A 15,472-nucleotide genomic window follows, 5' to 3' on the forward strand; every position below is an offset into this window, starting at 1 on the left:
TTGAAAAAACGGAGAAAACGATTAGACCCAATAGCGTTAGCGGAGGTGTCATTTTGTTAACGTAATCGTAAACACGCACACCTTAGGTTGACAGACGTTGCGGGCATATTATTTGGGCCACATATAAAAAATTGATATCGACTGGTAGCACAGGAACAGGGCAACAAATTCATACCAGTAGATGTATGCTTTGTTGTAACAACTTTCGGCATTTAGCACACTCCCGGAAATCTATGACAGTCTGGAAACTCACTTCCGTTTAATGAATTGTGGACAAACTATTCATGCGACCCCCTATAAGTAGCGACAGAAAGTTAGCAAACTGCCAGGGCAACTAACTTATAACACTAAAGTTGTGCTCAGCCGATAAACTCGCCGGTATTTTTGAAAAAACGGAGAAAACGATTAGACCCAATAGCGTTTGCGGAGGTGTCATTTTGTTAACGTAATCGTAAACACGCACACCTTAGGTTGACAGACGTTGCGGGCATAATATTTGGGCCACATATAAAAAATTGATATCGACTTGTAGCACAGGAACAGGGCAACAAATTCATGCCAGCAGATGTATGCTTTGTTGTAACAACTTTCGGCATTTAGCTCACTCCCGGAAATCTATGACAGTCTGGAAAGTCACTTCCGTTTAATGAATTGTGGACAAACTATACATGCGACCCCCTATAAATAGCGGCAGAAAGTTAGCAAACTGCCAGGGCAACTAACTAATAACACTAAAGTTGTGCTCAGCCGATAAACTCGCCGGTATTTTTGAAAAAACGGAGAAAACGATAAGACCCAATAGCGTTAGCGGAGGTGTCATTTTGTTAACGTAATCGTAAACACGCACACCTTAGGTTGACAGACGTTGCGGGCATATTATTTGGGCCACATATAAAAAATTGATATCGACTGGTAGCACAGGAACAGGGCAACAAATTCATACCAGTAGATGTATGCTTTGTTGTAACAACTTTCGGCATTTAGCACACTCCCGGAAATCTATGACAGTCTGGAAAGTCACTTCCGTTTAATGAATTGTGGACAAACTATACATGCGACCCCCTATAAATAGCGACAGAAAGTTAGCAAACTGCCAGGGCAACTAACTTATAACACTAAAGTTGTGCTCAGCCGATAAACTCGCCGGTATTTTTGAAAAAAACGGAGAAAATGATTAGACCCAATAGCGTTTGCGGAGGTGTCATTTTGTTAACGTAATCGTAAACACGCACACCTTAGGTTGACAGACGTTGCGGGCATAATATTTGGGCCACATATAAAAAATTGATATCGACTTGTAGCACAGGAACAGGGCAACAAATTCATACCAGCAGATGTATGCTTTGTTGTAACAACTTTCGGCATTTAGCACACTCCCGGAAATCTATGACAGTCTGGAAAGTCACTTCCGTTTAATGAATTGTGGACAAACTATACATGAGACTCCCTATAAATAGCGGCAGAAAGTTAGCAAACTGCCAGGGCAACTAACTAATAACACTAAAGTTGTGCTCAGCCGATAAACTCGCTTGTATTTTTGAAACCAGATGCTCCGCAGGGCGCAGCTTTATACGACCGCAGAGGTTGAACGGTTGGGGCAAGTATGGACTCCGTTTAATGAATTGTGGACAAACTATACATGAGACTCCCTATAAATAGCGGCAGAAAGTTAGCAAACTGCCAGGGCAACAAACTAATAACACTAAAGTTGTGCTCAGCCGATAAACTCGCCGGTATTTTTGAAAAAACGGAGAAAACGATTAGACCCAATAGCGTTAGCGGAGGTGTCATTTTGTTAACGTAATCGTAAACACGCACACCTTAGGTTGACAGACGTTGCGGGCATATTATTTGGGCCACATATAAAAAATTGATATCGACTGGTAGCACAGGAACAGGGCAACAAATTCATACCAGTAGATGTATGCTTTGTTGTAACAACTTTCGGCATTTAGCACACTCCCGGAAATCTATGACAGTCTGGAAAGTCACTTCCGTTTAATGAATTGTGGACAAACTATACATGCGACCCCCTATAAATAGCGGCAGAAAGTTAGCAAACTGCCAGGGCAACTAACTTATAACACTAAAGTTGTGCTCAGCCGATAAACTCGCCGGTATTTTTGAAAAAACGGAGAAAATGATTAGACCCAATAGCGTTTGCGGAGGTGTCATTTTGTTAACGTAATCGTAAACACGCACACCTTAGGTTGACAGACGTTGCGGGCATAATATTTGGGCCACATATAAAAAATTGATATCGACTTGTAGCACAGGAACAGGGCAACAAATTTATACCAGCAGATGTATGCTTTGTTGTAACAACTTTCGGCATTTAGCACACTCCCGGAAATCTATGACAGTCTGGAAAGTCACTTCCGTTTAATGAATTGTGGACAAACTATACATGAGACTCCCTATAAATAGCGGCAGAAAGTTAGCAAACTGCCAGGGCAACTAACTAATAACACTAAAGTTGTGCTCAGCCGATAAACTCGCTTGTATTTTTGAAACCAGATGCTCCGCAGGGCGCAGCTTTATACGACCGCAGAGGTTGAACGGTTGGGGCAAGTATGGACTCCGTTTAATGAATTGTGGACAAACTATACATGAGACTCCCTATAAATAGCGGCAGAAAGTTAGCAAACTGCCAGGGCAACAAACTAATAACACTAAAGTTGTGCTCAGCCGATAAACTCGCCGGTATTTTTGAAAAAACGGAGAAAACGATTAGACCCAATAGCGTTAGCGGAGGTGTCATTTTGTTAACGTAATCGTAAACACGCACACCTTAGGTTGACAGACGTTGCGGGCATATTATTTGGGCCACATATAAAAAATTGATATCGACTGGTAGCACAGGAACAGGGCAACAAATTCATACCAGTAGATGTATGCTTTGTTGTAACAAATTTCGGCATTTAGCACACTCCCGGAAATCTATGACAGTCTGGAAACTCACTTCCGTTTAATGAATTGTGGACAAACTATTCATGCGACCCCCTATAAATAGCGACAGAAAGTTAGCAAACTGCCAGGGCAACTAACTTATAACACTAAAGTTGTGCTCAGCCGATAAACTCGCCGGTATTTTTGAAAAAACGGAGAAAATGATTAGACCCAATAGCGTTTGCGGAGGTGTCATTTTGTTAACGTAATCGTAAACACGCACACCTTAGGTTGACAGACGTTGCGGGCATAATATTTGGGCCACATATAAAAAATTGATATCGACTTGTAGCACAGGAACAGGGCAACAAATTCATACCAGCAGATGTATGCTTTGTTGTAACAACTTTCGGCATTTAGCTCACTCCCGGAAATCTATGACAGTCTGAAAAGTCACTTCCGTTTAATGAATTGTGGACAAACTATACATGCGACCCCCTATAAATAGCGGCAGAAAGTTAGCAAACTGCCAGGGCAACTAACTAATAACACTTAAGTTGTGCTCAGCCGATAAACTCGCCGGTATTTTTGAAAAAACGGAGAAAACGATTAGACCCAATAGCGTTAGCGGAGGTGTCATTTTGTTAACGTAATCGTAAACACGCACACCTTAGGTTGACAGACGTTGCGGGCATATTATTTGGGCCACATATAAAAAATTGATATCGACTGGTAGCACAGGAACAGGGCAACAAATTCATACCAGTAGATGTATGCTTTGTTGTAACAACTTTCGGCATTTAGCACACTCCCGGAAATCTATGACAGTCTGGAAACTCACTTCCGTTTAATGAATTGTGGACAAACTATTCATGCGACCCCCTATAAATAGCGACAGAAAGTTAGCAAACTGCCAGGGCAACTAACTTATAACACTAAAGTTGTGCTCAGCCGATAAACTCGCCGGTATTTTTGAAAAAACGGAGAAAACGATTAGACCCAATAGCGTTTGCGGAGGTGTCATTTTGTTAACGTAATCGTAAACACGCACACCTTAGGTTGACAGACGTTGCGGGCATAATATTTGGGCCACATATAAAAAATTGATATCGACTTGTAGCACAGGAACAGGGCAACAAATTCATGCCAGCAGATGTATGCTTTGTTGTAACAACTTTCGGCATTTAGCTCACTCCCGGAAATCTATGACAGTCTGGAAAGTCACTTCCGTTTAATGAATTGTGGACAAACTATACATGCGACCCCCTATAAATAGCGGCAGAAAGTTAGCAAACTGCCAGGGCAACTAACTAATAACACTAAAGTTGTGCTCAGCCGATAAACTCGCCGGTATTTTTGAAACCAGATGCTCCGCAGGGCGCAGCTTTATACGACCGCAGAGGTTGAACGGTTGGGGCAAGTATGGACTCAGTTCTAAATTTGGATTGTGATTAAAAAGTTGACACAGCATAGGTTTCGGACACAGAATGAATGTGGTCTTACTCTAATGAACTTAAAATATTTTTTTTGCCTTTGAGCAATTCACTATGCTGTTGAATATTAATCCTCTCAAAAAAATGTTTGAAGAAATGAGAAAAATTTAAACCCCTTTCCCTTTTTCCAAAGCTGATCTCAATTAAAATTTCTAATGGAGTTTGCAACAATAACTACTCATTTAAATACATCATAAAATATTAAAATGTTTTTTTTAATTTTTATTCAACAACAAATTGCACTTTCTGCTGTTAACAATATACCTCACCAGTCCAGCATACCAGTGAAGAGTCCCTGTTTGTTAATACCAGAAATCCAGGGTTGTTTTCTGGTAAGCATCAATATATTAAATCAACATTAGTATTATAATCTAACAGCTAAGTTATAAAATAATCAGCAATGAAATAATAAACAAGTAAATATCAGCGAGATTTATTTGTTTACCTATACATATAAATAGGAAAAAATACTATTTGGATATCATCTAGCAATATAAATGATTTTTGAGTATAGTTTCCGGAAATCTTCCATATTTTCTCCGTTAACGTGTGCATTGTTTTTCTATCGAATAACTTCCTGGTTTGAAACAAAATTGTCACACCGGTTTATGCGACTTTAAAAATAGAACAAACAGATGTGATATAGCATTATAACAGGTATGTCTAAATCAAAATTTATCAATAGTGTAAAGAAGATCAAGAGTAAGACTGGTTTCTTTTTCAAATCTTCTTTTTGTAACGGTAAATTGATATAAATAGCCTCGATATTAATCTTAACATGTGGCGGTGAACAGTAAAATTTATATTACTTCATCAGTTCCTGATGTGTAATTTTAAAAAATTTATATCTTTAATTAAGTTCTTTCATTTATTTTTGCTAGATCATATATTTCTCAAACAAACAAAAAATTATTTCAACAATTTGAAAGCTTTTTCTAGGAAACAATTACAATGTGTAGTCTTACATTTTGCCTGTAATTTGTAACTATACATAAATTCTGCTTTAAATACAGCATAAACATTTATAGCTTCTGTTTTCTGTTCAGACATGTAGTAAGCTTTATATATACAAAACATTATTAATGTAATCAAATAATTTATTTCATAATATTGTTCATCATTAATTTTATAACCAAATACTAGATTTTTCAATGTTAGAATATTATTATCAATATTCAGTTTTCCAAAAAGATTTTTAATTTTACTAAAGAAGTCATCAAGAAAATGACATTTCAGAAACATGTGATCATAATCTTCAGTGGTATTGCAAAAATTACAATTTGAAGTATTGCAGATATTCCACTGTTTTAATAAAGTTTTACAAGGTAGAATAAAGTGTAACAATTTCCAACGAAACACTTTATACTTATTTTCTTTCAAATAATGGTGAACAAATTTCAATATATTACAGACTGAACTCTTAATATACTCAATATTTAACACTGTTTTCCATCGGTTAAAACCAACAGGAATTTGAATCTCATTCTGAATGAATGTGTTATAAATTTTTTTTGTTTCTAACTTGTCTAATGTTTCTGTATAATTACAATTTCTCTTAATAAATAAAACATAATCTGTTTTTACTTGAGTTTTCTTTGAATTTTCTTGTCTTAAAATGTTTATCCATTCTTTTGGTAAAGCTTTCTTCAATTGAGAAAATTCTGACAACCAATTACATTTAATATTGAGTTTTTGTAAAATATATTTCTCTGATATGTTACCATTTTCATCTATAATGTCATTTACATATATGATTTTGCTATTTATCCAGTTTTGAAATATAAGGCTTTTTTTTTTTAATCTTGATAAATTGATTTCACCAGATTACTTGTTGTCGAATAGTTCTAAAGTTTTCTGGTTGCTCTATTTTTTTGTTTTTTACCCATGCTTTTAATATATTCAAATAAAATTCTGGCAGCTTATTTAAACCAGGAATTGAGTTAATACCATCAATGTTCATATGAAAGATAAGGAAATTCTTGCCAAATTTATTAAAATAAAATAATGGTATTACTTTCCAGTTGGCAAAATCTCCATATATTAATCTTTTAATCCACCCAATTTTTAAAGATTCTATGTATTTATCTATGTCAATCATTTTTAAACCACCATCTAGCAATTCATAGCTTAGTACATTACGTTTAACTTTTTCTGTTTTGCTTTTCCATAAGAATTGAAATACAATTTTTTTAAATTTATCAATATATTCTTTTTCTATGTGAGAAACAGATGCTAAAAAAGTAATATTGGGTAGAATCAGTGATTTAATAACTGTTATTTTTCCCAATAAGGTTAGATTTCTTTTCTCCCAGTTTTTAATTATCTTCTCAGATTTTTCTAATTGTTTTTCAGCATTGAGCTTTTGACAATCATTATTAAAATATTAAAATGTAACAAAAGGTGCTTGTTATCACTGAATGGTAAATATTGTTTTAATTTATCAGTTGGTAGTAAAAGTGAATATACATTGTATATTGTATAAAACAATGATTTAAGTTGATTTAACTACTATTGTAGACAAAGAAAGATAATTCCAATCAACTGAAAGTTTCTTGCTATTGCACAATATGTGCAATTAAATATTTCTTGCTATTGCGCAATACTGTGCAATTGAAAATATTTGCTATTGCACAATACTGTGCAATTGAAGATTTCTTGCTATTGTGCAATACTGAGCAATTGAAAATTTCTTGCTATTGCACAATACTGTGCAATTGAAGATTTCTTGCTATTGCTGAATACTGTGAAATTGAAAATTTCTTGCTATTGCACAATACTTAATATAATAATTTTGGATCCTGATTTGAACCAACTTGAAAACTGGGCCCATAATCAAAATTCTAAGTACATGTTTAGATTCAGCATATCAAAAAAGCAAAAGAATTCAATTTTTTTTGTTAAAATCAAACTTAGTTTAATTTTGGACCCTTTGGACTTTAATGTAGACCAATTTGAAAACGGGACTAAAAATTAAGAATCTACATACACTATGCTGAGCCTGACTCAGCTAGTATAACCATGTGATTGTATCGCAATCTCGGCAAATTACAAAGAATAACAACTTGTGTGTGAAGATTGTAGATTGTAATTCCACCAGAAATGATGCAGGAGTTTTACAGAGTGTGTAATGTTTGGTAAACTGAAAGAAATAAAAATACAATATTTTACAATATGTACGAAAGAAATATATGAATGTTCAATGCAATAATAATATCAAGTCAAAAACGAAAGTAGAATTCTCAGTTCAATTCATAGAAATAAACAATTACAGTTCGTATTGTTGAATAAACGTGGAATCCAAGTTAACGGAATTAACGGTATATATATTTAACAGTTTATAATTGATTTGAAACGTACTTGACGGTGATTTGTCACAATATCCGCAGGAGCAGTTTTGTCGTGGCATCCATTTGCAATAGACCGGTGAGGAAGAGAAAGTAAGCACTAGTGAAAATACGGAGAAGTTCAGATTATTTCCGGAAAATACGGATGTCTAAAAATCCAATCAAATAGACTATACAGTGAATATAATTGCGGATGTGATCCAGAATACTCCCCGTCTGAAATCTACCTGATATCACTATTATTCCATAAGATATAACACATATGAATGTCACTATATAAATCCAGAGATATATACATATATTTACACAGGAGTGTTCTCTATGAGAAGAATCATGTCCACGATAGGGCGTGTGTAGGTTGTGGCTTTTCCATTAACGATAACTCGCACTTCTGCTTTTCGGACATGTTCGTCTGAACTTTTAAATGAGTTCACTATAATTCCAACGGGCCATTGGGTACGGCAAATGTTTTTGTCCTTAAGAAGAATGACGTCTCCTTCGATGAGATCACGGCGATCTTCGGTCCATTTTCGTCGTTGTTGTAGTAACGGCAGGTATTCCTTCCTCCAACGGGACCAGAAAACACTGGCCAGAGCCTGTACTCGTCTCCATTCGGCAAGACAGAGATCTCGTTTGTCGAATTCCCCAAGATGGTCTGAAGTGAAAACGTAGTCAGTTTTCTGTGTCAATAACATAGCCGGAGTTAATATTAACGGATTCTCTGGATCTGTTGATACCGGTACCAGAGGTCTAGAGTTCACTATTGCTGAAACTTCTGCCATTAGTGTGTTAAGCACGTCATGCGTAAGGCTTCTTCCGGCTGCATTTAGAAGCATAGAATCAAGAATTCTTCTGGTGATACCAATCATTCTTTCCCAGGCTCCACCCATGTGGGACGAATGCGGCGCATTGAAGATCCAAGTTGTACCAGAACTGTACAGAAAGTTCTTGAAGGGTCCATCTTCAACGTTGATTGAATCAATCTTTAAATCGTCGATTGCTCCAATAAAGTTTGTTCCACGGTCAGATCGGAAAATCTTTACTTGGCCTCTTATAGCGGCGAATCTCCTGACGGCGTTTATGAAGGCCGAAGAACTCATTTCCTCGATTAATTCGATGTGAATAGCTCTTGTCACTAAGCATGTGAATAAAATTGCCCAACGTTTGGAGTTGGCGTATCCACCACGTGTTTTACGTGAAACAATTGTCCAGGGTCCAAAGGTGTCTATTCCAACGTTAGTAAACGGAGGTGAAGGTTCAAGACGGTCCTCTGGCAAATCAGACATGATTTGATACTCAGTTTTTCCTCTGAGTTTGCGGCATGTCACACATTTGTGAATAATAGATGAGATTAAGCGTTTTGCTCCTACGATCCAAAATCCTGCGGAACGAATCGCTCCATCTGTGAAATGGCGACCTTGATGTTTTATCTTGTTGTGGTAGTGTCGAACTAATAATGTTGCTACATGATTGCGTCCAGGGACGATCAATGGTTTCTTTTCACGGAGGTTCAAGTCCGATTTTACAATACGGCCTCCAACTCGTAATAGTCCTCGTTCATCCAAAAACGGATTGAGGTTAGCTATCGGGCTCCGCTTATTAATTTGTTCCTGACGTTTTATACAATCTATTTCATTTCCATAAACTTCCTGTTGTGCAGATATTAAGATGAAATTTTCGGCATTTGAAAAACTATCCACAGAAGTCACTGATGATGCCTGTTTTGACCCGTGTAAACGAGAGAAACGTTCCAAAAAGGCTATCGCTCGCACAAGTGATGTCCAGTTGGAGAATCGATTGAATCTATCAGTTCCGATACCTTTATGCTCAGGTGTGGAAAATGTTTTTGCAACATTAACAGTTGCACGGATTTCTCCATCTTCTTCTGGATCTATTAGCTGGTATATATCCTCAGAATTCTTCTGTTCTGAGGAAAGAAGTTGTTTTGGTCCTAATAACCATTCGCTGCTGTGAATTTCATGGGCTTGTACGGACCTTGTTCCCGAGTCTGCGGGATTACGGTGAGTTGGTACATAATTCCATTGACTTGGAGAGCTAAATTTTCTTATTTTCTCCACTCGATTGGCGACATAGATGAAGAACCTTCTTGTCTCGTTACTTATGTAGCCTAGGACTACTTTACTGTCTGTGTAGAATTTTACGGTGTCTATATGTAAATCTAAATTATCCATGATGGTCTGTGTTATCTCGACTGCTAATACTGCAGCAGATAGTTCAAGGCGTGGAATAGTATGACCACTTGTTGGTGCAACTTTAGCTTTCCCAAGAATGAATCCTATGTTTGGTTCACCACTACTGTCGGTCGTGCGTAGATACGCAACAGCTGCTATGGCTTTTTCTGATGCATCAGAGAAGACATGTAACTCCTTTGTGGCGGTTTTGCTCAGATACGGCACGTAGGTACGTGGAATGCGCAATGTTTCGATAGCAATTAGAGTATCTCTCCAAGATTTCCACTCATCTGCTGTCTCATCAGTGAGAGGTTGGTCCCAATCGACGGTTTCTGATACTATTTTCCTCAATAGGAGTTTCCCTTGTATAATCACCGGAGCCAAAAATCCCAGAGGATCGTAGAGACTGTTTATCGTTGATAAAATTCCTCTCCGAGTGATCGGTTTGTTTTCTGATGATAATTGAAATAAAAAGTTATCAGTGTTTACGTCCCAGCTGAGACCAAGACTACGTTGTAGGGGTTTGCTATCGCATTCTAAGTCTAGATCTTTAAGATTTGAAGCCAAATCACTGGCATGAAATGCAGACATAACTTCCGCACAATTAGAGGCAAACTTGTGAAGGCGTAAGTTTCCATATCTTGCTAATGCTTGCTGTGTGTCCTTCATGAGCGTAACAGCTTCCTCTTTAGTGGGACATGACGTAAGACCGTCGTCGACATAGAAGTCTCTTGTAACAAAGCTAGTCACGTGACTGCCAAACTCTTGTTCTGATGCTTGAGCTGCTTTTCTGAGTCCAAGCGTAGCAACAGCAGGTGACGGACTATTCCCGAAAACATGAACTCTCATGCGGTATTCGACAAGGTTCTCCTGTAGGTCATTGTCTTTATGCCATAAAAATCTCAGGTAATTACGGTGGTCATTTCTGACAACGAAGCAGTGAAACATGTGTTGAACGTCTGCAGTTACTGCGATCATTTCTTTCCTGAAACGCAGCAGTACTCCCAAGAGATCGTTGGTCAAGTCTGGACCTGTAAGCAGGACGCTGTTAAGTGAAACTCCGTTACATTTGGCGGAAGAATCAAACACACCTCTTATCTGATCGGGTTTCTTCGGATGATAAACACCAAACAATGGCAAATACCAGCACTCCTCATGTTCGTGCAATGGTGGAGCGAGCTCTGCATGATTATTGTCCAGGATCTTACTCATAAAAGTAAGAAAGTGTTCCCGCTTAACTGGGTTTCTATTCAAACTGATGTCTAACATATTAGCACGATGAAGAGCTTGTTGTCTGTTGCTTGGCAATGGCTGTCTTGGCACTCGGAACGGCAACGGTGCTACCCAACTTCCTTCCGAGTCTCTTACAAATTCGTTGTCCATCTGTTTCATGAACATTTTGTCCTCATATGACTGTCCAGGCTTGTCATCGTCCCTTGTTTTTTCAAAGAGTGGCGATTGTAAGTCTTTCGTTACAGGGTCTGTGTAGTTTTCCCGGATGTCAAACTTGCTTGTGCATGGTTGAAAGGTTGAAGGTTGTCCTGTAGGCAAAATGTTGGTTATTTTGACATTTAACTCAAGAGGAACATGCTGCTTGTTAATGCAGGTTTCTCCTATCACTACCCAACCAAGTTTCAATTGTTGTGCATATGGAGTTCTGGGTGGTCCTATGCGCTGATCGAGGACATGGTGTGCCTCTATAAGGTCTCTGCCAATTAAGAGAAGAATTTGGCAATTTTCCTCTATTGGTGGAATGCTACCTCTAAGTTCTTTTAAATGAGGGTGATGCATTGTTACTTCAGGAGTAGGTATTTCGTCCCTATTATTGGGAATATGATCACATTCAATCAGTACAGGAAGGTCAAACTTGTCATTACCATTGATTGATTCCATGACGAAACCTCTTCCTCTTTTGCCGGAAGTGACTACTTTGCCGGAGCATGTTGATAAAGTATAGTTTTCCGGTTTATCTTTGACGTCGAAAAGATTGAAGAATTCGGGCGATGCTAGTGACCGGTTGCTTTGGTCATCAATGATGGCGTACATGCGAATAACTTTGTACTGGTTATCTTTGTGATAAACATTCACAGGAAGTATTTTAGCACAAGATTTCCCACTATATGTATCTTTGCAGATCTCAGTACAGGTAGAGTTAACTGAGGTTGCCTTAGTTTCAGCCGATTCTATAGGCTCCCCGCCGTAGGCTTGCTTAGGCGAGCTAGACTGCGAACTTGTAGGTTGCTGTGGTCTAGTGATGTGAAGTGCGGTAGTGTGTTGTTTACTTCCACATTCTTTACAACTTATGCTTGCATTGCAATCCCGGCTTCTATGTGTGGTAGAATCACAACACTTGTAACATACATTGTTTTCTTTCAAAAGACCTTTGCGCTCCTCTATTGACTTGGCTCGGAACGCTCGACATTCATTTAAGGAATGCTTTGTATTGTGCAGAATACAAAGACCTTGTTTGCTGGCGTCTCTAGATTGCTGCTCAACTGCTGTTTTATGAGCACCAACTTTAGTCCTAGGGTAAGGCGTAGACCTTGGCGCAGCACCTTTTGTATTTGGTGTGGCTTTTGACCCAAAGATGAACCCAGGATCGTTCTTTGTTTTGCTGATTTCCCTGATGTAGGCAGAGAATTCTGTGAAAGGTGGAAAGGCAACGTCATATTTAGCCTTGTATCTTGTAGCCCTTGTGGTCCACTTTTCTTGGAGTCCGTACGGTAATTTTTCAACAATAGGATTTATCCCGGACGAGGAGTCAAAATATGCTAGCAAACATCCCAGCTTGGGATTTTCCTTGTGATATTCTATTTCTGATAGAATGTCAGACAGTTCGTAGAGACGTGCGTTGTCCTTATTTGTTAAGGTAGGGAATTTTTCAAGTTTACTCTTGAGAGAGGCTTCCAACATTTCTGGAGCACCATACCGCTCGTCAAGCCTCTTCCATAATCTCTGTATACCTATGGTAGGATTATTAGCGTTCGACGCTCTTATGCTAATGGCGTGTTTAGCAGACTCTGGACCGAGCCACTTGATCAGTAAATCGATCTGTTCTGAGTCAGAGACTTGTAACTCATCAGTCACGTTCTTGAAGCTTGCTTTCCAAGTATGAAATGACTCTGCCCGATCGTTAAAGCTTGTTAATCGGGAGAAAAGCAAGTCCTTGCGTAAAAGGAATCTAGTTATCTCTGATGTAAAGTTGATTTGTTGCTGGTGTGCAACAGGGATCTCTTCTACTATGCCTTGTTTTTGGTGTGAAACAGGGATCTCTTCTATAAAGTCTTGTTTTATGCGTAAGACAGGGATCGCTTCTTTAACACCCTGTTTTTGATGTTCAGTAGGGCTCTCATCTGAAAGACCTAATTTTTGTATGCCTGTTACTAATCCCAGATCTGGGATAAAGGTAACTTCCGGTGACTTAGAATCGGAAGGTAAGACAGCAGATGTCTGTGACAGCAAGTTCAGTGCCGCGGACGGCACGAACGCTGGTGCTTCGTGGCTCAGCTCAATTTTAACAGGAAATTGCTTTTTCTTTTGAGGTGCTGTTACTTCCTTCACAGCTGTTGATACAGGAAGTTTGTTGACAAAATCTTGCACACGCTGGAGCGGGTCTTCCTTTTCGTCAGGTAGTTCGCTAAAGGCTTGACTATCGTCGTATTCCAGGATACGAGCCTCGGCTTCTGCGGCTGCAGCTTCTTTCTGTGCTTCAAGAAGGTTAAATTTGGCTTTAAGCTCGACCTTTTCCCGGCTTACTCGTGCGGCTTCTTGTTGCATTTCAGCCTTCCTGCGCATAGCCTCTTGTTTACGTTGAGCGACTTCTTGCTCCATTTCTGCCTGTTTGCGTGCAGCTTCCTGTTCCATTTCACCTTGTCTGAACAGGGCTTGTTCTTCTAACATTGCTTCCTGTTGTAGGATAATGGCATGTTTCTCTACAAAGGCTATTTTAGACTTGGCAGCCTCTGCCTTGGCACGCTTTCTCCGTGCTAGGCTTGACATGTCTGACACGTTAGAGCTACCACTGCGTGAGGTTTTCTTACCTTTTGAGGTCTTTGTTTTAGTGGATTTGGACTTTGTTAGAGCGAGGCGCTGCTCGTGTAGTTTTTCCATGACCAGTTCCACTTTGGACAGACGAAAATCTAAAGAGAGTTTACACGCATCTATTTCTTTTTGACTCTCCAGTGTTCTGGTCCTTTTCAGAAAGTCAAGGTACTCATCTGTGAGCCTACGATAGTTATTACAGGCTTTAACTAGTTTGTCCTGAGCTGTAAGGAGTTGCTGGAGCTCGTTAGGTGGCGTTGTTACTTCCAATAACTTGGATTCAATGTCTGTCCAGAGAGCCTCTAGTTCCTGACAGAACTTGTCACGTTTTTCAGTGAAAGCTCCTTGTCCTTTTTCCGTGAGGTCACGAACTCGCCTAGCCTCGGGAATTTCATCTGACTGAGATGTATTAGACGGATTTTCTAATATTTCAGGGACATCTCCTTCTTGGGGCTGTACCTCTTCTTGTTGTTCCTCATGACTGGGATCCATGTTGACTCAACGTTGTTAGGTTGCTGTCGAGTATACACACGATATGTAGTCCACTGTCAGTGTGAAGGTATGTACGTTGCTACGTTGTCGTTCCTTGTCTGGATATGTAAAGACAGGTTGTCGTCAATTTACTATGCTGAGCCTGACTCAGCTAGTATAACCATGTGATTGTATCGCAATCTCGGCAAATTACAAAGAATAACAACTTGTGTGTGAAGATTGTAGATTGTAATTCCACCAGAAATGATGCAGGAGTTTTACAGAGTGTGTAATGTTTGGTAAACTGAAAGAAATAAAAATACAATATTTTACAATATGTACGAAAGAAATATATGAATGTTCAATGCAATAATAATATCAAGTCAAAAACGAAAGTAGAATTCTCAGTTCAATTCATAGAAATAAACAATTACAGTTCGTATTGTTGAATAAACGTGGAATCCAAGTTAACGGAATTAACGGTATATATATTTAACAGTTTATAATTGATTTGAAACGTACTTGACGGTGATTTGTCACAATATCCGCAGGAGCAGTTTTGTCGTGGCATCCATTTGCAATAGACCGGTGAGGAAGAGAAAGTAAGCACTAGTGAAAATACGGAGAAGTTCAGATTATTTCCGGAAAATACGGATGTCTAAAAATCCAATCAAATAGACTATACAGTGAATATAATTGCGGATGTGATCCAGAATATACACAGTTAGATTTGGCATATAAAAGAACCCCAATTATTCAATTTTTAAAATGACAAAATCACAATAACAAATGCCCACAATAATTTCTGAATTTACAGTAATAATATATAAACTTGTTGACTAAAGAACTAAAGAATATTTTCTCTCTTTTATTAAAGGATCGATACCCTCAATTTATCTCCCCAACAGTTATTATACACACTTTTTCTTTTGTAGCTCGTTTTGATCTATCTTAAAATGTTGACATAATTTGATAACACCCAAATTTGAAGTAATCATTAGAGACCTTTAGATTTTGGATGATACATATATGTATAACATAT

The 15,472-nt window shown here is 38.4% G+C and overlaps 1 protein-coding gene across 2 annotated transcripts; it reads right to left on the bottom strand.

The window, feature by feature from the left end:
- Positions 1-7,375: 7,375 nt before the first annotated feature.
- On the bottom strand, positions 7,376-15,142 carry LOC139518056 (uncharacterized). Of its 2 annotated transcripts, XR_011663276.1 has the most exons (3): positions 14,953-15,142; positions 7,740-14,734; positions 7,376-7,521 (listed from the first exon to the last, which is right to left on the bottom strand). XR_011663276.1 is itself a non-coding variant. In XM_071309709.1 (2 exons), the coding sequence occupies exon 2, from the start codon at positions 14,449-14,451 to the stop codon at positions 8,029-8,031; it is 6,423 nt and encodes a 2,140-aa protein (XP_071165810.1). In that variant the 5' UTR covers positions 14,452-14,734; positions 14,953-15,142; the 3' UTR covers positions 7,614-8,028. The 2 variants fall into 2 exon arrangements, 1 of the variants encoding a protein (XP_071165810.1); XM_071309709.1 differs by lacking the exon at positions 7,376-7,521 and having other exon boundaries at positions 7,614-14,734.
- Positions 15,143-15,472: the final 330 nt, after the last annotated feature.

Source organism: Mytilus edulis, chromosome 3 (assembly GCF_963676685.1).
Source record: "Mytilus edulis chromosome 3, xbMytEdul2.2, whole genome shotgun sequence".
In the NCBI taxonomy this organism is placed as follows: Eukaryota; Metazoa; Mollusca; class Bivalvia; order Mytilida; family Mytilidae; genus Mytilus; species Mytilus edulis.

Excerpts from the sequence above, each read along its gene's own strand:
- LOC139518056 (XM_071309709.1), bottom strand. The coding sequence starts at position 14,451 with ATGGATCCCAGTCATGAGGAACAACAAGAAGAGGTACAGCCCCAAGAA.